Raw genomic sequence first — 20561 nt, forward strand, 5'->3', positions numbered from 1 at the left:
CGCCATAGCCACGCCCACTGCGCATATGCGCCACGCCCCCCGCGCGCACCGGCCCTGCGGCAGCCCGCCTTGGCCACGCCCCCTCGGCGCAGGCCACGCCCCCCGCTCCCTCCTCGCTTCCCCGTGGTGCCTCGCGCGGGGCGGGCACTGACGTGGCCGCATCGCGCCGCCATCTTGTGCTCCAGGGCGGATCGCGGCCGGGGCGAGCGGGCTCCGAGCGGGACCCTCCGAGCGCAGCCAGACCCACGGCCCGCGCCTCCCGACGACGCCGGTGGGTTTGCCGACACCTTCTTCTTCCCTCCCTTCGAGCCTTTTTTTTCCCCCCCGTCCGCCCCGCCGCGCCGCGCCTCCGCCCGCATCCCGCGGCCTTGGCGCTGAGGCGCGGCGGGCGCTGAGGCAGCGGGGCCGGGCTGTTCTTTCCTCCTCGTTCCTTTTAATTCCTTCTCACTCCATCTTATCCCTACTTATTCCTTTTCCCCCACAGAACCAGAGGCCTCCGGGAGCGGCGCTGCTCCATCCGTCCCTCCCTCCACGTCTTTGGGGCGGGTGGGGGGGTTCGGGCCTTTCGCTTCCCCGCTTGTGGGTGGGATGGGGTGGGACAGGCAGGGCTGGGAAAGGGGAATCGCTCCAGCTCGCCAGCAGCTGCACAAGGCCCCGCTCCGCTCCCTCTAGCGATGGGATTAGACGGGATGGGTTTGTCCTCCCTTCCCCAAACTCGCTCGTTCCGGCCTCTGCCCCGCCCGCGGACGGCTCCGAGGAGGGAGAGGCATTTCCTCCTTCTCCTCTCCCCCCGAAAACCCTCGTGGGGTGGGGGAAGCGAGGCTGGGATGAAGCTCGTGGGGCAGAGGTTGTTTCTCCCTAAGCCCTTGGCTGCTGAGTTGGTGGTTTTTTTTGTTTTTTTTTTTTTTTTTTTTTTTTGCTGAGCAGAGGAGTTGGGCTTTATCGTGGAGCAAACAACTCTTGTTTGCCGTCCATCGCCTTGGGTTTGGTGGTGTGGGAGATCAGCTTTCCTTGGCGGAGCAGCTCCCGGTGGGAGGATATTATATTCTGTCTGAAAATACTCCATCGTGCGGGGCGAACGTGATACTTCGGGGCTGATAAAGCTCGGTGTGATGAAGTGATAGCCCGGCTCTGCCCCAGCACAGCGAGACCAAAACTCTGCCGGGCCATGAAAACTGCCCCAAATGTTGTCGTGTTTGACATTGACCTTGTGGCTTCGCCGCTCTGCTCCTGCCAAAGCAAATTCCACAGGTTGATTAGAGTCGCGACCAGAGGTCTGGTGTTGAAATTGTAGCTTTGTCAATAGCTAAAATTCCAAGTATTTATTTAATACTTTGAGCTCTGTCTTGCGAGGCACGCAGCACCCCTTTGCAGGGTATTCCATTGACCTTATTTTCCAGGCGGAGAAGCCGAGGCAAAGTGGATTTTTCCAAGGTCATTCAGCAATCTTTATTGCTATTTTTGCTGCTGATTTAGAGCGCTTCTAGGGAAAAAAAAAAAAAGGAAGTGTGGCTGAAGTGGAGGATTGCTATTTTGCTTTTATTCATGGGGTTTATAATGGAATAAAATAGGAACACAGCCTTAGGGATAAAGGGGTTCTCTGAAAGGAAAGTTTTTGGGGGTGGTTTGATGCCACTGATTTTTCTCTGCTACAAACATGTCTGCAAGTGCTGGAGGGCCCTGCTGGGCTGCTCTCCCTGTTGGAATAATTGCACTGGGTGAAAGGGTGAGGAAACTCACCTCGATTGAACCTCTGCAGCTCCAACTCCACAGCTTTGCCAAGTTTGTCGGTGCTTCCTGTGATGGAGCATCAGGAATTAAAATGGCTCAAGCAGAGCCGCCCTCCCCTCAGAACAGCTTTGTGTTTGTCATGTAAATCCTGTGGAAAGACAAACCCCTCGGTGTAAACGGTCCGAGGGCCTCGGGTCGGTTTCTCGGAGCATTTCCTTGGTTGTGAAATAGCTGGAATGTGGAAGGGCCTGGCAGGAGCTGTGCACAGAGTTCCCTGTGAGTGTTAGTCATGCTGACCAAGTGGGGGGAGGACCAGGCACAGCTTTTCGAGCATGTGTGGGAGTCGGGGCTGGATTCTGCTCCTGGGAATTCACCAAACTGTGCTGTGCTCCAGCTGCTTCGAGCAGGAGCATTTCTACAGATAATTATCAGCTAAGCAAGGCATTGATGGCATGAATTGGTGGAAGGAGGAAAAGCTCAGAACCCAGGATTCCAGCTGAAATGGCAGTGGTGAAATTTAAAGAACCACGTTTACACATCCCAGAGGCTTTTGTTTCTAAAACATCTTCTTTTTAAAGATTGGCTTTCAAGCAACAATTCTTACGGATTTCAACAGCCCTTCCCAAGCATCCAGCTTGCTTTACAGTGGATAAATTTGGTGAATGTGAGCTAACTTTATCTGAAAAGGAATAGTTCTGATTCTTTTTTTAGAAATCTCTTGGAAGTTCTGCTCCTGGAATGCTACAAGCTTGTGTTAGAGCCGGCGCCATCCTCAGCCATTCCCTTTCTTTAACTGATGAGTAAAGAAGTTCAGAATCAGCTTCCTACTACAGCAGCTGTTTTTTCTGTGTAATTCAGCATTTTTTTTTCTTTCTGCTTGCGAGTATCCGATTTTATTCCTTATTTTTAACACATGCAAACATCGGAGGGGCTGTGGTGGAGCTTCTGCTGATGTTTCAGTTCTAAGAAAACCCTCGTGTCTAACACAGCTCTTGTTCAGCCACTGCTCCTCTACCTCACAACTCAGAGGCTCTGCCTTGACATTTCCCCCAAACCAAATGCCAATTTCATTGCTGGATGGAGCTCTCGTGTGAGTTCTTGCCATTTCTACTAGGAGTGTAAATGTTGACTTAGTGCCCAGTTCCCAGGAATGAATAACAGGATATTTGGCTTAAAATTGAAGATTTTGAGCTCAGGAACAATTCAGCCTCAAAAACAAAAAAAAAACCCACCCCAACTGTGCACTGCTTATCTGAAAAGAAATTCTTTGTAGCCCCCAGTTCTCACACCAGTGTACCCAGTGCTGAGCTGGTGAGCAGAAAGCCAAAGGCCATTCTTGGGGTTCACAACTGCATTATTGGCACCACAATATTTCCTGAGCAGGGGGTGCATGGATGCAGCTCCCTCTGTGCTTTTCACCTGTCAGCCTATCCTTTAAATAAGGTATTTTTCAGACCACGTACTTGTTTTTATTTTGCTTTTATTCATGGGGTTTATAATGGAATAAAATAGGAACACAGCCTTATGGATAAAGGGATTCTCTGAAAGGAAAGTTTTTGGGGGTGGTTTGATGCCACTGATTTTCTCTGCTACAAACATGTCTGCAGTGCTGGAGGGCCCTGCTGGGCTGCTCTCCCTGTTGGAATAATTGCACTGGGTGAAAGGGTGAGGAAACTCACCTGTTTCTCCTCTGGGTTGGTTTGTGTGCTCTCAAGTGGATAAATCTTTAAAACAGTTGGAGGTTCTGTTGTGAAACAGCAGCACTTTGCTTTCCCTGCTTGAAGGTGAGAATTAGGGAATAATTCTGATTTGGGGTTTGTATATCAAGTCAAGCAACCCACTCTCTTTGATACTGACTCTTTTTTATTCTGGCTGTTATTTTAGGAGTGACTTGTTCTCATGTCTGAGAAATAGGCATGACCCCAAAGAAAATTTTCTCTCTTTTGTCCTTGTTTTGCTCTTGTAAGTGAAACTATTTTCTGTTTTCTGCCACTCCAAGCCCAGTGCTCTCAAGAGAATGTCCCAGCATGTGGGAAATGTCCTGTCTGGGTAGGATGTGTAGACAGGGGGTGTTCAACCTCCTTGGGGTAAACAAAGGTGCTGGACAAGGAGATTTCCTCTCACCTGGAGCCTCACCTGTGCTTGGCTTGTCCTCCATCTGCCTTGGACATGCACAGTGCTTTTGGAGCCCTTTTTAGTTGAACCCTGCCAGCCTTTGGTGGCCAAATCCAACAGTTATGTATCTTTGACTTGATTTCAGTGCTGCTGCCTTTTCCCTCAAATAACCAGGTTATGATCCTCCAGGACACCTTTTCCATGCCAGGCTTGGCAGAAGCACCCCAGTGTGAACTGGGGGGAAATGGTGCCTGTGCTCAGTGTTGATCTCCACTGCTAATACTCCTCTGGGTCTAATGATTAAAATGATAAAAGAGTTAGGACTAATATTAATGAAGAGCTCTGGGAGGATGTTGTTGCCATGGCCTTTATTACAGTGCTGTTTGTGCAGGATAATGAATCACCTGGTGAACAAAGGACCCGGCCTGCTTGTTGGCTGCTCTCACATGTTACACGTAATCCATGCCTACTGATACTGATATGGTCTGAAGGAGCTCAAATCAAAATTATCCGAGCCAAATTTCAGTGTTAAGGCCCCAGAGTTAAAGGGTTTGAGTTGATAAATTGTCATCTCTCAGGTTAGCAGATGTGGAAGGGCAGTAAACAGTTTCTAAAAATAGTTGAATGCAACTGTACTGGAATAGTATTGGGCCACCCTGGCTATATATAAAGAGGTGTTTCCAAAATTTGCTGTAACAGAACACTTTAATCTGTAAAGAAATTATTTCAAGTTCAAGAGAACACATCAGTACTGTTCCCTGCTGAGTGGGGGTGTGAAACACTGGGGCTGTAGATTAATCCTGAATTTTAGCACTGTTCTATTCTTGTTGGATCTCTTCTCACATTCTCCTTTAAATCACACTTTATATTGTTAATAACAAGCTGCTGTCGGGTTAGATTTGCACTTTATTTGCCAGTTGTTCTTGCTCGTTACACCAGTAACAGCTGTTGGAGTTGCATGGGTTTTTTAAAAAATGCATTCTCACCTCTTACTTGCACATTGGTTTGGTGATCTCTTGCGTGAATATTTTGCTTCTCTTGATAATTTAATTTAAAACATTCTAGAATGCTGTAAATGAGAAAGAGTGGTCCAGGCCAATTAGTGTTAACTGGCTGAATTTCAAATCAATATTTCTGGTAAGCAACAAATTGATCCATTTTTGTTCCCCTGTGACTGATAGAACCAGTATGTTCATACGTGGTTAGGAATTATGGATTTGGGGGTTTTCTAATTGTTGTAGACATGGAGCTAAAGCTTAGGCCAATACCAAGTAGATTTTCCTTTAAATGGGGATGGAATTTTGGTAGTGAATCCACTGCCTTTGTGAACAGGCCAGTTTTACTTTGCCAAGGTGCCCAAGCAAATGGAACAAGGTGTGCAGGAAGGAGCTTTTTGGTAAAGCTGCAGCTGTTGGGGGTTTTACCTGTGTTTAATATTTTGTCTGATTGTAGCTGTGTATAGCTCAGCGTGTCATTGGTGTTTATCAATGGGCATTTAAACAGGAGAGGAACAGCAAATATCCCAGAGACAGCAAATGCCCTCTGAAACTCTGTCCCAGCTTGCTGGGTAGGGGAGGGACAGAGGCTTGAACTTTCCTTGACTGATGTTATCAGAACCATAAAATCCTAGAATGGTTTGGGTTGGAAGGGACCTTGAAGCTCTGCCGGTTCCAACCCCCTGCCATATTCATTGCTGCTGGGATTTTCAGATTGCCAAAATTACAGGCCCAGCAAGCTTGATTTTAACACTTGCGAAGTCTGGAGCCTTATTTATTCACTGTGGGAGCCTCATGTGGTAAGTGCTGGTCTATAGAAGTGAAATGAATGAATTTCTGTACTGCACTATAGTTTGAGTCAGTAATGCATATGGCATCCTCTGCCTCGGCCTCTCATTTTGTCTCTGGTATGTTTAAAGAAAAGGTGTAAACCTAAATTAAATGCAGTTCCTGTCTCAGGGAAGTTTAATCTCTGTGTGGCCAAAAAGAACTTTTGCAGAGGTGTGAAACTGAGGTTCTGTGGGAATTTCAAGGTGTGTTTTGCTCTCTTTGATGGCCTGCACACCCTTCTGGTCAGACACCCGTGGGGTTGTTCACCAAGCTCACCCACGGAGTTTGGAGGTCAAGCAGCAGATTGGACTTCTCATGATAAGCAGCCCGAATGAAATGATGTTCAAATGCATTAACGTACGTTTAAATGTAAACTTCTGCAGAGTGATGGAGTGTTTAGTGCTCTTTGGCCTTGAGATATTCCTCAGAGCTCTTATTCTAACCACCTACAATTAATAAAAGCAGATTCTGCTTCTTCCTCATGGGCCATATCACTTTAACAACCACCGGGTTGCTGCTGTTGCAGACACTCATTCATTTTTAACTCCTCACTCCGAGCCTCTCTGCAAAAGGCTGTCTGTTCTCCTAATGGCTTATCTGAATGTATCGCTTACTAGAAAACAGGCGGCTGAAAATTCTTTTGTTTCATGAAACGAAACTGCAACTTCCCCATTGAACGTCAGCGCTGCTGCCTGCTAATGGCACATTGTGTCTTAGGCGAACCTGCCTGACGGGTTTTTGGTGCCGCTCAGGTGGAGTGCAGTGTGTTGAAGTGCTGTAGGACTTCCATGGGCAGGGACAGACAGACGGACACTTCAGTGCTGGGGTGATTTGGGTCTGCTCAGGGATGCTGAGCTGCCGTTTCCAGAAGCTGGAGTTGTGCTGAGGGAAAACACACACGGAGCTCTGCGAAAACAGTCTGCTGTTTATTCAAATCGTTCCCTTTCATACTCAAATCTTCCCACTTAGCCTGATGGATCCCTCTTTTGAAGATGTGCTCAAGCACTACAAGCAGCTCACGAGCTGCAGTCTTTTATGTTTTCAGGAATTTTATCCAACTTGTGCTCCTAAAACGATCCGTGTAGCAATTACTGACAACATTCGGGTGGAGGGAAGGAAGAAGTTAAACTTCAGTAAGGAATACAGGTCAGATACTGGTGAGTCAGGATATGCATTGCAAGGGGTGATGATGCCTGAAAGAGAAGGGTGGTTTTTTTTGTTTGTTTGTTTGTTTGGATTTTTTTTGTTTAACTTAATATATGAGGAGATTGAAGGCTTTTCAAGCCGTGCACCTTCTCATGGTGCAAGTAATGGGCTGGGATGGGACTTAAAGCTGAGTCCCGGAGTGCAGAGGGAGCAGTCCCGTGATCCCTCAGCTGAGCTGTATTAACCCAGGCAGTTCCTGTGGCAGTGCAGGGAGAGGAGTGGGCAGTACAACCCGTGGAGTGTCAGTTCCTTCCTGTGGGAAGAGATGAACGTGAGGAACTTCTGCTCAGGGGATGGTCCCAGCCGTGGGGAACACAGGGACCCTGTCCCAGCCCCATCCAACAAAACCCTGATGGGAACCAAAACAGTTTGTGGGAGTTCTGCAGATGGATCTCTCCTGGGTTTTTTTCTGCTTTTAGACAGCAAGGATGCAGATACTTTTTAGTCAACTTGTAAACACACTCTTCTTGCAGGAGTGGGCTGTAAACTATAAAAATCAATGTGACTTTTTGTAATGCCACCTACCCTGAAGTACCAAATAAAGTTACAGGCTCGGTTTGGATAGGAGGGATGTGGAAGAGAACAAGAGGGGAAATGGAAACCAAGTGCTCAAATGGATCTTAACTTCTTAATCTTTACAAAAAAGTAAAAATAGGGAGGATGGGTGGTATAAAAGCAGCTTCAATGGCAAAGGGCAGGCTTGACCTGGAAATAGCTGCCAGGAAAACAAGGATCTAACGGGATTCACTGCTGCTAGTGCCAAGTACAAGCAACTTGTTCAGCGCTTCTCCACTGTGTGGAAAGCTGCCGTGGATGTAAATGATAGGATTCTGTTCTTTTTACTGATTAATGTAATCAGTCCAAGCATTTGATAACCCATTGTGCTTTTAAACGTGTGCAAGCCAAAGAAAAGCATTCTTTGTGCAGGCTTCCAAGGTAGTCTTGCTGTGAAAGTTCTTGCAGTCAGTTTCTGTGAGCTCTGGTAAAAGGTCACAGTTCAGCCCTGGCTGCTGCTTTCCAGATGAAGCAGGAGATAGAGGTGGCATGAGCAGCCAGACAAAGGGAAGCTTTACAGCCTCCCTGCCCTCCAGGCCGCTGGGAGCTGTGCTGTGGGCTGGGATGGGGGATTTCCTGCTGTGGAGAAATGGGGGCTGCAGCAAAACTGTTTTCTCTGCTTCCTAATTAACCTTCCTGTTTATATAGCCTTCATATGTTCCAGTGGGGGTGGAAAATATCCATGGTCGTGTTGCAGAAATACAAAAGGAAATGGTGGAATAATGGAGCTTTTAAACCTCCCCTTTGGTTTTAATCCCCAGGCTGCCCAGTCTGGTTTGTAGAGGAGTTCAGTTTTAAAGCTTCAGTCATATAAAATAAATAAATCTTTGACTCGAGTTGCTTCAGCGAGTTGGTGTGTGGGGTTGACGTCCTTCAGGAGCTCTGGAGTGGACTCTGAACTTCCCTGTGGAGCTGGGGGTGCTTAGACACGTGAGGTGGTTAATGTTACAGAGTTTAACTTTCGGGTTAAAAATTGTATCCAGCAAAGCTTCCTGAAGAGGACAGAACTGCTGAGCCCTTTCCCAGTGCAGAGTGGGGAAGCCAGCATTCAGACATGACCAGGACATCACTGAACGGACTGTGTTGTGGTGTGCTTGTCAATCCAGATCTTGCTTTAATGCTCTTAAATAGATATCCTGTAAAGATAGAATAGATATTCTGTATAGATCTTCTATTCTCTTTCTAGGGAGAGTTTTGCTTCAGGTACAGCTTCATTGTGAAATACAGAACATTTCCAGACATGATTCAAACTTCATGTTATGCTGTAAATTTGGTTTGGTTTACAGGAAATTCATGCTTTGAATGTATTGGCTGTTTGTACATCTCGTCTGAAACTTGAATTTTCAGCTGGGCTCTATCTCTTTTTAAACTGACACCTGAGAGCTTCTATGGCCAGCATCAGGGAGGGTGTGAATTGCCCCTGTCACTCTGTAACTTGTTTGTGAAGCTCCCAGGCTGCTCTTCCATGCCTTCTATGAGCACAGCAATAGTTCTCCTGGGGATTTCAATCCTGCTGTAAAGTGTGCAGGAGCAAGTTTGGAAAGGGGGGGGGAGTTTGTGGTGGGATGGGTCAGGTCCCAAGGGCACGGGGAAGTGTGTGAGGCTGGAGTGCAGAGGCAGCTCCTGCAGTTCCTAAACAGGAAGCTCCTGCTGACGTTAATCACTTTAATCACCCAGGCAGGAGTGTTGGCTGTGAAGGAAGTGCTCATCTCTGAACGTGCTCTTTTAATGTGGCTGTTAATTCTCCGTAGTAAACTTTGATTAAATGTGGATTTGCTTCCTACAGAAGGTCTCCCTCCACTGTTAATGAAAGCAACTGCTCTGTTTATGTGCTGTTCACAGACCATTTCCTCGGGGATGGAGAGGAAGGAAACTGTTCTGAGTAGGAGAAAATCCAAGCTGTATTCAAAGCTTCCTTCCCAAAAGAAGGACCAGCTATTGCTGTGCTAAGCAAAAACTTGTTATCTGCAGGTCAATTGGGAAAAGTTTCTTTAACGGTGACACTTTTCTGCAGATAAACTATCCCATAACAATGGGGAGCAAAGTACCTGAAGTGGTCAGCTGCATGAATCTTGCAAACAAAAGTTTAAGGACAGCAATTAATGCTAAAATCTGTAAAATAATATTTGAAGCATTGCAAGCACTTAAAGCCCGAGTCATTTCATGAGCACCGAGTTTTGGCACATCTGTTCATCTTTGTGTTGCTTCAATGGGGGGAAAATGTTCAGTGGTGGCTGGGGTGTCTATAAATGATTCACGTTATCTCTAACTTTGCTTTTTTTTGTGGTTTTTTTTTTATGTTATGGTCAGAACACAACTGTTGGGAACTCATGAGTGATACTCTGATCTTTTTTCCTCCAGACTTCACTGGCCAGTGAGAACATATCTCAACCATGGGAAATATTTTTGCTAACCTCTTCAAAGGCCTTTTTGGCAAAAAAGAAATGCGTATTCTAATGGTTGGCCTGGATGCTGCAGGAAAGACAACTATTTTGTACAAACTTAAACTTGGTGAAATAGTAACTACTATTCCTACCATAGGTAAGAGTTTTATGTTTCTCTAACTGATGGCTTTGAGATTTGGGTCTCAGCTGATTTAAGTGATTTGTCTGTCAGAACAAGCACTTGCTAAAGGTGGCAAGCCAAATATTCTGCCATGGGAGGAGATTGTGACTCTTTTCTTCCTCCTCTCCCTCTGTCAGTCACTTGTGGAATGAGCCTTTGTGGGCCATAGAAAGGCAATTTGTCTCCCAGGCTGTTGTGACATCATTTCAGTCAGACTGAGTAGCAGAGGGTTCACCTTTTTTTTTTTTTTCCTCTTTTTATTGGAGGGTATTGAGATTTGCAGTTCTTAAAACCAGGGGAGGTTGGGAGGTTTTTTGTTTGTTTGGTTGGGGGGGGTTGTTTGTTTTTTGTTTGTTTTTTTTTTTTAAGGCAGCATTGTTTTTTGTAGCTGCTCAGGTAGCAATTAGATTTGTTCATTGGGGTGATGGTGGGAGGAGGACAAGCTGTGTTTGCTTCGAGAGCTTCAGCACAGAATTCTGCTGGTTTAGAGTAATGCCAATTTTAAGTGAACTTTTTTAAATGATCACAGTCTGAGTGTGACTTGCTAAATATAACAGTTATGTTATGTTTAAGTGAGATTTGTGCCACAATCTCTTTTTTTAGGTTTCAATGTGGAAACAGTAGAATACAAGAACATCAGCTTCACAGTGTGGGACGTGGGCGGTCAGGACAAGATCAGACCACTGTGGCGCCACTACTTCCAGAACACACAAGGTGAGTCCACACTCCTGATTCCCAGCGTTCCAGAGTCTAAGAGAGCTTTCTGACTGTCTTCACTAAGTTAATTTTGCAAGTTTCTTGGAGGGGAGTGGAAATATTTATTATTGTAAAAGGGTGTGTTTGTGTGCTGCGCTGGCTTTTCTCTTAAGCCACTGCAGGTTCAAAGAGGGATGGGAAGAATTCCAGAAACCAGTCTTCCTTGTCCTTCTGACTCAGAGTGAGTTTCAGGAGTTTGTTTTTTCTTCTGTCAGCATCACAGCTCTGCCCTCACTTCAAAGCAGAGTCTTTACTTAAAGCTCTGCAGCCCCACGAACCTGGGAGTTTGTCACTTCTGTCACTGCTGGGCCTTTTTCATGTGCGTGTCTGTGAGTCCTGTTGCAGCATTTCAGGAGCTGCTGCTCCCTGGAAAATGCCAAGTGGTTTTGTAGAAAGAGTACCCAAGTTGCAAAAACAAATGCAAACCAACACCGGTTTTCACCAACTTTCAGCAAGAACAGACTTTCTCTCAGACGTGAGATTTCAAGTTTATGTTTATTCTTGTTTGCTTATTTCTAGGTCTGATTTTTGTGGTTGACAGCAATGACAGAGAACGTGTGAACGAGGCCAGAGAAGAGCTTATGAGAATGTTGGCAGAAGATGAGCTCAGAGATGCTGTTTTATTAGTGTTTGCTAACAAACAGGTATGCCCAAGAAAGGTGTCTTGTCTGTCAGAACCATTGAAAACTTCCAACGTCCTTGTGGGTGCCAGATCTTGACCTTGATTTTTATATTTTCAGTGTAATGGTAGATAAATCACAGTAAATGGCCATTTAGGTATGTTGAAGGGAGAAAACCATAGATTAAATTCTCATCTAAAAGAAGCATCCTTCTAAACAGTCTTGGCTAAGAGATTTTTCAGTTTTAGTGAAAAACAGTTTGATTTTTAAGGTTGGTATAGTTCAATTACAGCACCTGCCCAAATTTCCTCCAGAGAGGAATGCTGGAATGGCAGAACCTCCCTGAATTCCTCATTTAGGGTGTTTGAGGGCACTGCTGGTGTTGGTGGAAGCACTGGAGTTTTAATGTGCTTGTGTTGATCTGTGAGCTGGGCTCTCCCAGGCCTCAGAGTTAGCTGAGAGTTCTGCCTTTTATTGCTTTTGGAAGTCTTAGCAGCTTAACCCCAAATGTCAAGGGCCTGAAATGTGATCAGGAAATGTAAAGAGGGAATAACATCCTGCTCCACTGATTGCACAGCCTCAGCTGGGAAGGGTGAAGGTGCCATAAGTCATGTCCAGGAGCAGGAAAGGTGGGCTCTAAACAAGCTGTGCCCAGCAGAGCAGTATGGGGTGATAAAAGTTGATCTTAAGTCATACCTGCAGTGACAGAAAGGATACTCCTGAGTGGAAACAGACTTGGAATTGTGAGCAGTATCAGTGCTGGGGGAATGACTGGCTCCAGGCATCAGCTGTCTCTCTTTCCTATGGAATATTCCATAATGTTGATTTAGATTAGCTTGTTAAACTTTTGAGGCTTTTGTCAGTGTTGGGGAAATAGCTTGAATATCAAGGTAATCCACTGGGTTTTTCTGGAAGAGGAGTTCTGAGAGCTCTTAACTTTCCTGTAATGCCTTTAAAGCTGGTGATGAAAGAGTGGGGAATGACTGTTGTTGCTTCCCTCAGGACCTGCCGAACGCCATGAATGCAGCAGAAATCACAGACAAACTTGGACTGCATTCTCTTCGTCACAGGAACTGGTACATCCAGGCAACCTGTGCCACTAGTGGAGACGGTCTCTATGAAGGACTGGACTGGTTGTCCAATCAGCTCCGAAACCAGAAATGAAACCATAAACCTTCCTCTTCCCTCTTTTTCCACCCCTCCCTCTTATTTCCTCCTATTCGCCCTTCGCTTTACTCTAATGTGGCAAACTGTGCTACTTTGTGGTATTGAGTGCCGGAAGCTGTTTTCATTTCTTTTTGTCACAGTATATATTGCATCATGCTGTAAATGTGGCAAATACAAGCCTGAAAACAGTTAGGTTTCTTATTTAATGTAAATAGTTTTTGTTTCCAATGAGGCAGTTTCTGGTACTCCTATGCAATATTACTCAGCTTTTTTATTGTAAAGAATCGAGTCACTGTTTAGTACCTGGAAGGGAATTCAGTGGGTTAATAACGTAAGGGTTGCCAGTGGTCCTTGTGCAGTAGAGCTGGATTCGATCTTGGTTGGGTTGTGAGATCTGTGAGATCCATTTTGGTGGTTGGTTTTTAACCTGAATTCTGTATTTTTTTAAATAGACAAGGAAAAGTAAAAACACTTAAAACACACAAACGTTTGACATCGCTTCTGCTGCTCCAGCTCTAACGTGGTGACTCTTGATTCTTTTGGAAGGGTGAAGCAATGACTGACACCCAATTAGCTTCATCTGCTTAACGAACAGATCATAAGTAGTAGATCTCTGGCTCTTTCTGTAGCTCGTAGTCTGTGCTCATCTTCGTTCACAACCGTTCAAAGATTTGCTGGGCCTGGTTTAGATGAGCTTTTCAGACTCATGCTAAACATCTGACTTTTGGTTCAGGTGAGATTTCTCGTTTCCATTGAACTTGAATCATTTCCAGAAGTCGACATTTTTAGCCTGTCATATTTGTCAAAAAGTGTTTTGTACTTTTCTTGTGCGTAAACCACTCCAGAAGGCAAAACCTTTCCACAGGAAGCACAGCCTGTCCCAGTCCTAAGCTCTATAGGCAGAAAGTACTGTACTTAACGTAAGAATTGCCATGAAAAACACCAAACATCTATGTATAGTGTCTAGGGAAAAAAAAAACAAAAAGCATGAGAGTTTGGAGAGTCATTCCACTCTACAAGTATTCAATCCCATTTTGGAACAATCCCATATCTGTATATGTGTGAAAACCCTTGGCATCCCTCATACTGCAAGGTTCAGATTTGCCATCAGAAAAATAAAAAAAAGACCTCTTTACTTTTCTTTTGTATTTTGATAAACACTGAAGAAGCTGGAGCTGTTAAACTTTAACTCGAGGAACTATCAGAACTGGTTTATTTAGTGTTGTGGAAACCTTTATTGCTTTCAATACACAACTAGTAATCAACTGTTTTGTATACTTGTTTTCAGTTTTCATTTCGACAAACAAGCACTGTAATTAAAGCTATTAGAATAAAATCTCTTAACTATTTCATGTTTTTTATGCCTTGCTGTTCATTCGATCATCTTGGCAGAATCATAATTAAATACTTGTTGAATAAAAAGTTTCATGAAACTTGCACTGGTATCGTGTTGGTTTGTATCATCTCTGGGCAGGGCATCCAAATCCAGGCAGCTTTTTGCCACATCATGATTTGCACAAAAATTTGAGGCTATCTCCTGTATTTTCCAAGAAATGTATCATTCCTGGTTGGAACCCTGCAGCTGAAATGGTGGGTGATGCTTGCTGGGTTCTACTGGAGTCACTTTGTTGCCTCTAGGGCAACACAGCTTGAGCTTCTTGAGTAGCCCCATCACGTCCCACAACAGGCTGTTCCTCCTGCTGATCCCAGTTAATTACAGGATCTGTGAATTAGCAGTTTTGTGGGGGAAAAAATAGGAATTCCACCTTCCTAAGTGCTTTGTTTTGCATTTTCCCTTTCTGCAGTTCCCTCTGGATCCAGGACAGAGCTCCTCCTCCGGGTGATCCTCCTGCCTTCCCTGTCAGCTGCAGCTTCTCCTCCCCAGGCTCAGGCTGCCTGCCAGCTCCCGGCTGTTTTCCTGGCTGGAGCTGCAGCAGATCCCCCATTACACAGGCTGGAAAGCTGCAGCATGAAAGGTCTGTCCTGCAGGTTAGAGAGCAAATTCCCTGTGGGGAAACCTGGGATTCAGGGTGGGGAACAGGGACTGGCTGTGGCTGGAGTACAGGGTAAACAGCACTGGGCAAACTGGGATCACAAACCTGCGAGTCAGAAATCCACCAAGCTGTGAATCAGGATCTTTGCATCCCTAATAGAGCAGGACAGCCCTTTTTTCCTGTTCTGGGAGGGAATTGAACTTGAAGGGCCAGCTGGGTTAGGATGCTGTTCCTCTGCATACAGAATTTGCTGTGGAAAACAGGGAATGTGGTGATGTTATCAGAGCTGTGGGAGCTGTGTTCTCCCTCTGCTCTGGGCAGCACAGGCTTTGCTCTGTCCCAGGCTCTTGGCCTGGAATTTTGGCCACCCAGCAGCTGGGCAGGAGGTGGCTCAGGCCCAGGGCAAAGGATCCTGCCCAGTGCCCCAGGAGCTTTGCAGCAGCTGGACAGGGAGGCTTTGTGGGGAGCAGCCCTGGGACAGGGATGGGGCTGGGCTCCTTGACCCCCCTCCCCCTCAGTTTTGGCTTCCCGTGTTTCTCAAACTGATTTCCTCAGATCCTGGTTTTGAGTGTGGAACAGGAACGGGGGAGAGCAGGAGAAAGCCCAGGAGAGCTGAACGGAGCTGGGCCAGCAGTGCCTGGCCCCTCTGCCACGGTGCTGGGCACACCAACACCCTCTGCCTTTGCTGAGGAGCTGGGGGTGCAGATCCCAGCCCTGCCACAGCATCCATCCCAAAGCTTGGGAATTGAAGATGGGACATGGGAGCACTGGGCTTTGTGGGTTTTTTTCTCTGCTTGCTGTGCTCCCTTTTCAGCCTGTTGTCCAGTTCCCATTAGGCACAGTCCTGCTCTGGGAGGTTCCCAGCAGGCTCCAGCCACAGTTTGGATCCCAAAATCCCATGGAGGTGACCCCAAGCTCAGCCTGGTGAGCACCAGCAGGGGCAGAGCTCCTGGCCCGGGGAGTGCTCGGGCTTGGGGCACCCCAGCTGTGCCCTGGGGATCCCTGGGATGGATCAGGAGCTGCAGCTGCTCAGAGCACGAGGAGCAGCCCTCGTGCCAAGGGGCTGTCAGCCCCAAAAATCACGCTGGGGTGGGGATCACTGAAGGCTCGGCAGCATCTCCTGCTGCTGGGGCCGAGCACGCTGGCACAGAAGGGCTTTGTGAGCTCCTGAGCACGGTCCCACTGGGCTTTTGTCCACCAAGACACACAAACCCTCCCTGTCTTCAATTGCATCATTAATTACACAAATGAGGCCCTTGTGCTTGGCAGCGATGCTCCGGAGCTGCTCGGGACACCCCCTTTCCATTCGGATCAATATTTCTATTGATTGGTGTAAAATTCCCTTCTTTCACTGTGCCAAGAAAACAAATAATCGTGTGCTGAGGGTTTCAGTCCTGGGTGGAATGGGGTTTGCTGCTCCCTGGCGTGGCTGGATGTGGCCAGGGCAAAAGCCTATGGAAGACACCTGGTCCCATCCACTTTCTCCCCAAAAGCTGAGGAATTATTTAGGTGTCCAAGGCCAGGTTGGACAGGGCTTGGAGCGACCTGGCCCAGGGGAAGGTGCAGCTAGATGAGCTTTAAGCTCCCATCCATGCAGTTGATGAACTTAGGGAACCTTTAAAGAAAGAAACTCTTCAGCCACTGCACTGGCAAGCACTCAAGGGCAGGGAAAGAAGACAAAAACCCATAATAATAATAATAATAATAATCTCTTCCAAAGTCTCTATCCATACACACGAGGTATCCACAGCATTTTCAGCACCACAGCCAGAACCACCCCAGCACCAGCCCTCACCCACAGCATGCTCCGTGCTCAATCCTGCCTGGATGGATTTCAGGGAGCGAGGAGAAGGGTGCCCAGGCCCTGCTGTCCCCCACACCCGCTGCTGCTGCCCCTGGGCGGGCAGGGAAGGGGCCGCTGGCACCTTAATGCCCTTTGCCAGACAGCCCTGGCACCCGCGGGGCTGCAGCGTTTTTAATTTAATCACCTTAAAAAATATAAATCTATGGAAGATGTCCCTGAAACAGCCCCAGGCTCCCTCTCAGTCCTCCGAGTCGGTGTCGTGGCGCTGCCGGGCCCCGCGGGCCGGCGGGGAGCGGGACCTGCTCCTCTTCCTGCCCTTCCGCCGCGGGGATGGGTGGCGGCCGCGGCCGTCCCTGCTCCGGCTGCGCCGGCGGGCGGGGCTCCGGCCGCGGCTGCCGCTGCTGGCCGAGGATTCCGTGTCGTGCCGCCGCCGGCTGCCGTGCCGCGGCGCCTCCGAGCGCTGCTGCGCTTTCCTGCGGTGGTGCCTGCGGGGACAGGGGGGGAAGTGACAGCGATCACAGAGTGGGAGCGCCAACAAGGTGATCCTGGGGGTGAAAAAGGGATTTTGGAAAGCCAGGAGATGCCAACGGAGCATCCTGATGCCAGCCATGACCACGTGGCTCTCCTGAATCCTTCCTCTCGTTTTCTACTGATGATGCCCCATCCCAGCCCAGCTACCTCTTATCCCGATCCGGGGAAGAATCGGAGGATGATGCAGCAGCATCCTTCTTGGAATGCTTCTCCTTGTCCTTCTTCTTCTCCTTCTTATGTTTCTTCTTTTTCTTGTTCTTTTTCTCCTTCTTCTTCTCCTTTTTGGATTTTTTGCTGCTGTCAGGTCTGCAGGGAAGAGATCAACCAATGAGAGTCCCTGCACTGTGCATCCCTCTGGCTCCAAAACCTCATCCCCATCCCTTTTTCCAGGCACATCCCACCACATCCCTCCTTTGCCAAAGAGAAGCCCACAGAGGCTTTTGGGGATGATTCACAGAGATGCAAAACAAGCCCAGTGCCAAACAGAGCCATGGAAACATTTTGTAAAATATTTCCCATAAAAACCAGGGCATTTCTGGTGTTTTCCCACCAAAGTGGGAAAAATCCTCACCGTTCCTCCTCCACCTTCTCCTCCTTTTCCTGCTTCTTCTTGGAGACAGATGTTTCTGGGCTGCTGGAGACTTTCTGGTGCTAGAGTTGGAGAGGGGGAAAAATACAGAGTGAATCCATGAGCCCATAGCTTGTAATTACAAGACAAAGGGTTTTTTCTCCCTTTAAAAATTAAGCTTGGAAAAAAAAAAATTAAATTACATTTGGGGAAAAATTAGAATACCCTTAAGTGCTGCTTCCAAATTAAAGCCTCACAGATGACCTCTGTGCCAACAGGACAGAGGAAACTCCTGCAGGTCTCTGTGCTACAATACCCAGGTGTTTTTTTAAATAAAATATTCCAAGTGAGGGGCACTGCTTTTTGCCTTTTTCCATCTATTTTTGAACCTTCCAAGGACAATGTCACTGGCACCGTACCGTGAAGACCGAGAGCCCCATCTTGGCCGCCTCTCTGTCCTCCTTGGAGAGCATCACCCGGCCAGCACTGCCACTGCAGAGAGACCACAGAAAAAAGCATAAAAACACTGAAATCAAACAAATCGTTCTGAAATTGGTGTGGGATCCTTCCCTCTCTCCTTACCTGGAGCTGCCCAGACCCACCACCCGATCCACGTCCTTCTCGTCGCGCTCGGCGCCGTCCCTCTTGCACACCTCAGCCAGGTCCTGTGGGGAGGGGGGACAGTGTCCTGTGTGTGTCCCCAAAATTACAGCCCAGGGGACTGTGTGGTGCCCCTGTTACCTCTTTGCTGAGGCCCGTGGGCTGCCTCTTCAAGCTCTTGTAGCCCCTGTAAAAACAAGAACAGGGGATAGGTGCGGGGACACGCACCTGCTGCGTTTTGGGGTTTTTGTGGGGTGTGGACTCACAGTGCTGCCATCATGGCCTCCTGCTCGGCCAGGCGGACAGCAGCCAGCTCTTCCTCCCGGGATAACGGGGGGCCCGTGTCCTTCTTGCCCTTGGCATACCAGGTCAGGTCCTTGCCCTTCTGCCACCGCCCCACCGGCGCCATCAGGGAGTTCCCTGTGAGGAACAATGACCCCCCCGCCCACTCCAACATCATCACACCCCAAAACCGTGGCAGAGGGGACAGGGAGGGTGGGACTGGAGCAGGATCAGCCCTTACCCAGGTAATTCTCACGCTGTTTGTCTGTCTTGACATCCTCCCAGCTGAACTGGTCCTGGCCCCCCCGGACCCCGCCCCGGGAGGAGCCGAACATGGCGCCGCACCCCACCCCACAGATTCGGGGGATTCTGGTGACCTGCAAAGAGATCAGCCCTGGCTTTACCCACTTCAGATCCTCCATGCAACTCGGGGGGGGCTCCTGAAGGTGCAGGGAAGCAAATTTGGCCCCCCAGGGATCAGTAGAGTAACCAAAGGCCTTTGTGGGGGTGTTACAGGCTGGAAAGGGGGTTTATAACGCAGAGGTGGGAGGGGGTGCACGGCTTGGGGAGGGTCCCAGCCTGGGGGGAGGTTGCTGGGTGAGGAGAGGGGCTCAGGGCAGCCCCAAGGGGGTTCGTGGCCTTGGGGGGTTCAGAGTCTGAGGGAGGTTCAGAGCCTCAAGCAGTGGGGCAGTCACAGCTTGGGGGTTTCAGGGTCTGCTTGCAGAGCGAGGGGGGACCCGCAGCCTGTGCGGGCAGAGTTCAGGACTAGAAGTGGGAAGGCTCTGGGTCTGGGAGAAGGCTGCAGGGTTAATGGAGAAATTTAATGCCCGCATGGGGGTTCTGGGCTCCAAAGGGGAGGGTTCACGGCCTGGGGGGTGGTTTCAGGGTCTAGAAGGGGGTTCACAGCCTGGATGGGAAGAGAGCTGGAAGAGGGGGTCACGGCCTGGAGGCGGCAGGCACTACACGGCCTGGATGGGAGATTGTACAGCCCGAGAAGAGGCTGCACGGCCGAGGGCAGGACATTACCTGGGGGAGAGTTTCAGGGTCTGGGAAGGGGTTCAGGGCCGGGGGAAGCTGCAAGGCCTGAGGTGAGAGTTTGCTCGTCCCCGAGGCGTGTGGGAGCAGCTCGGGGCGGTTCCCTGCAGCCCGGGCCCCTCCGGGCTGAGGAGTGGCGAGGACCGGGAGTGCCGGACCCGCAGGATCACACGCGGAGCCCCCAAATTCCCAAATCCCAAACCCGCTCCCCTCACGCACCTCCGGCCGCCGAGCGCGCGCGCGCCCCGCCGCTACCACCGCGGGCACCGCCGGGGGGGGGGGGGGGGGAACGGACGGAACCACCGCGCCGCCCAGCGAGGGGGGAACCCCGCGGAGCCGCACCGCCGGCACACGGCTGTACTCGTGTATTATTTTTATTTATGGATTTATACAATTCTGGGTTCAGCGCTTCACTTCTTCCAGAACTTCTTGTAGGTGTCCAGGTCGATGCCCTCGAAGGTTTCCTCCTCCTTGGCCTTAGGCTTGCTGGGGAAGTGCCGGCGCAGACGAGCCTTGCGCTCGGCTTCGGGCAGCGTGTTGCTGTCCAGGGGCATCTGGGGACACGGGGGACACGGGGTGAGACCCCCGGGACATGGCACGAAACCCTTGGCACACGGTGTGAGACCCCAGGGACACGGCGTGGAGCCCTGGGACCAGGCACGACCCCGGGGACACGCTGCGAGCTCCCAGGACGCAGCATCGGGCCCGGGGACAGGGCGTGAACCCCCCGGGGGACACAACACGAGCCCTGGGGACACCCAGGCTCCCGGGCCCGTCGCTGCGCCCGTACCATGAGGATCCTCTTGGGCTCGCTGTAGCGCAGGCGGACGGTGGAGCCGTCGGTGTTGACCAGCAGCACGGGGTAGCGGCGGCCGTAGAGCTGCCGGTGCAGGTGGCCGACGGCGGCGCGGTTGGAGTTGCCGCGGGCGCAGGACGCGGCCGGGAGGCGCAGGGCCCTGGCGGGGAGGGAAGGGTGGCATGGGGCCGGTGTCACAGCAGCTGCACCGGGGCCGGTGTCACAGCAGCTGCACCGGGGCCGGTGTCACAGCAGCTGCACCGGGGCCGCTGGCAGCGGCAGGGCCGGCGCTGCCCCGCCGGGTCACGGGCACTCCGCGCTCACCTCAGCGCACGGCTCGCCGCCATCTCAGCCCGGCTGGCAGGGGCGAGTCCAGCGCACGCAGCCTGGGGACACGCTGGGCACAAGGG

At 49.5% G+C, this 20561-nt stretch overlaps 3 protein-coding genes across 5 annotated transcripts; 1 reads left to right on the forward strand and 2 right to left on the reverse strand.

Moving 5' to 3' along the window:
* The first annotated feature begins 140 nt into the window (after window positions 1–140).
* ARF1 (ADP ribosylation factor 1) lies at window positions 141–14535 on the forward strand. 2 transcript variants are annotated; one of them, XM_053935514.1, is made up of 5 exons: window positions 141–271; window positions 9795–9974; window positions 10602–10712; window positions 11274–11398; window positions 14347–14535. In XM_053935514.1, the coding sequence occupies exons 2-5, from the start codon at window positions 9827–9829 to the stop codon at window positions 14383–14385; spliced, it is 423 nt and encodes a 140-aa protein (XP_053791489.1). In that variant the 5' UTR covers window positions 141–271; window positions 9795–9826; the 3' UTR covers window positions 14386–14535. The 2 variants fall into 2 exon arrangements, with proteins under 2 accessions (XP_053791489.1, XP_053791480.1); XM_053935505.1 differs by lacking the exon at window positions 14347–14535 and adding an exon at window positions 12377–13980 and having other exon boundaries at window positions 144–271.
* A 1690-nt stretch (window positions 14536–16225) lies between these two features.
* Window positions 16226–19594, reverse strand: C1H1orf35 (chromosome 1 C1orf35 homolog). 2 transcript variants are annotated; one of them, XM_053935497.1, is made up of 9 exons: window positions 19575–19594; window positions 18562–18697; window positions 18305–18458; window positions 18180–18225; window positions 18021–18103; window positions 17858–17930; window positions 17442–17521; window positions 17018–17176; window positions 16226–16824 (listed from the first exon to the last, which is right to left on the reverse strand). In XM_053935497.1, the coding sequence occupies exons 2-9, from the start codon at window positions 18653–18655 to the stop codon at window positions 16578–16580; spliced, it is 936 nt and encodes a 311-aa protein (XP_053791472.1). In that variant the 5' UTR covers window positions 18656–18697; window positions 19575–19594; the 3' UTR covers window positions 16226–16577. The 2 variants fall into 2 exon arrangements, with proteins under 2 accessions (XP_053791472.1, XP_053791466.1); XM_053935491.1 differs by lacking the exon at window positions 19575–19594 and adding an exon at window positions 19347–19534.
* A 117-nt stretch (window positions 19595–19711) lies between these two features.
* Window positions 19712–20527, reverse strand: MRPL55 (mitochondrial ribosomal protein L55). The gene is made up of 3 exons (XM_053952657.1): window positions 20476–20527; window positions 20146–20311; window positions 19712–19909 (listed from the first exon to the last, which is right to left on the reverse strand). Exons 1-3 carry the CDS (start codon window positions 20496–20498, stop codon window positions 19766–19768), a joined length of 333 nt encoding a protein of 110 aa, XP_053808632.1. The 5' UTR covers window positions 20499–20527; the 3' UTR covers window positions 19712–19765.
* Between the last annotated feature and the right edge of the window lie 34 nt (window positions 20528–20561).

The sequence above is a fragment of the Vidua chalybeata genome, chromosome 1 (genome assembly GCF_026979565.1).
Source record: "Vidua chalybeata isolate OUT-0048 chromosome 1, bVidCha1 merged haplotype, whole genome shotgun sequence".
NCBI classification, from domain to species: domain Eukaryota; kingdom Metazoa; phylum Chordata; class Aves; order Passeriformes; family Viduidae; genus Vidua; species Vidua chalybeata.

Coding starts and splice junctions, on each gene's coding strand:
- ARF1 (XM_053935505.1), top strand. CDS start 9,827: ATGGGAAATATTTTTGCTAACCTCTTCAAAGGCCTTTTTGGCAAAAAA. Junction 9,975..10,601: donor AACTACTATTCCTACCATAG/GTAAGAGTTTTA, acceptor CTCTTTTTTTAG/GTTTCAATGTGGAAACAGTA. Junction 11,399..12,376: donor TAGTGTTTGCTAACAAACAG/GTATGCCCAAGA, acceptor TGCTTCCCTCAG/GACCTGCCGAACGCCATGAA.
- C1H1orf35 (XM_053935497.1), bottom strand. CDS start 18,655: ATGTTCGGCTCCTCCCGGGGCGGGGTCCGGGGGGGCCAGGACCAGTTC. Junction 18,226..18,304: donor GAGGCCATGATGGCAGCACT/GTGAGTCCACAC, acceptor TTGTTTTTACAG/GGGCTACAAGAGCTTGAAGA. Junction 17,522..17,857: donor TGGGGCTCTCGGTCTTCACG/GTACGGTGCCAG, acceptor CTCCAACTCTAG/CACCAGAAAGTCTCCAGCAG.
- MRPL55 (XM_053952657.1), bottom strand. CDS start 20,498: ATGGCGGCGAGCCGTGCGCTGAG. Junction 20,312..20,475: donor GCGGCGAGCCGTGCGCTGAG/GTGAGCGCGGAG, acceptor CCTCCCCGCCAG/GGCCCTGCGCCTCCCGGCCG. Junction 19,910..20,145: donor AGCCCAAGAGGATCCTCATG/GTACGGGCGCAG, acceptor CCGTGTCCCCAG/ATGCCCCTGGACAGCAACAC.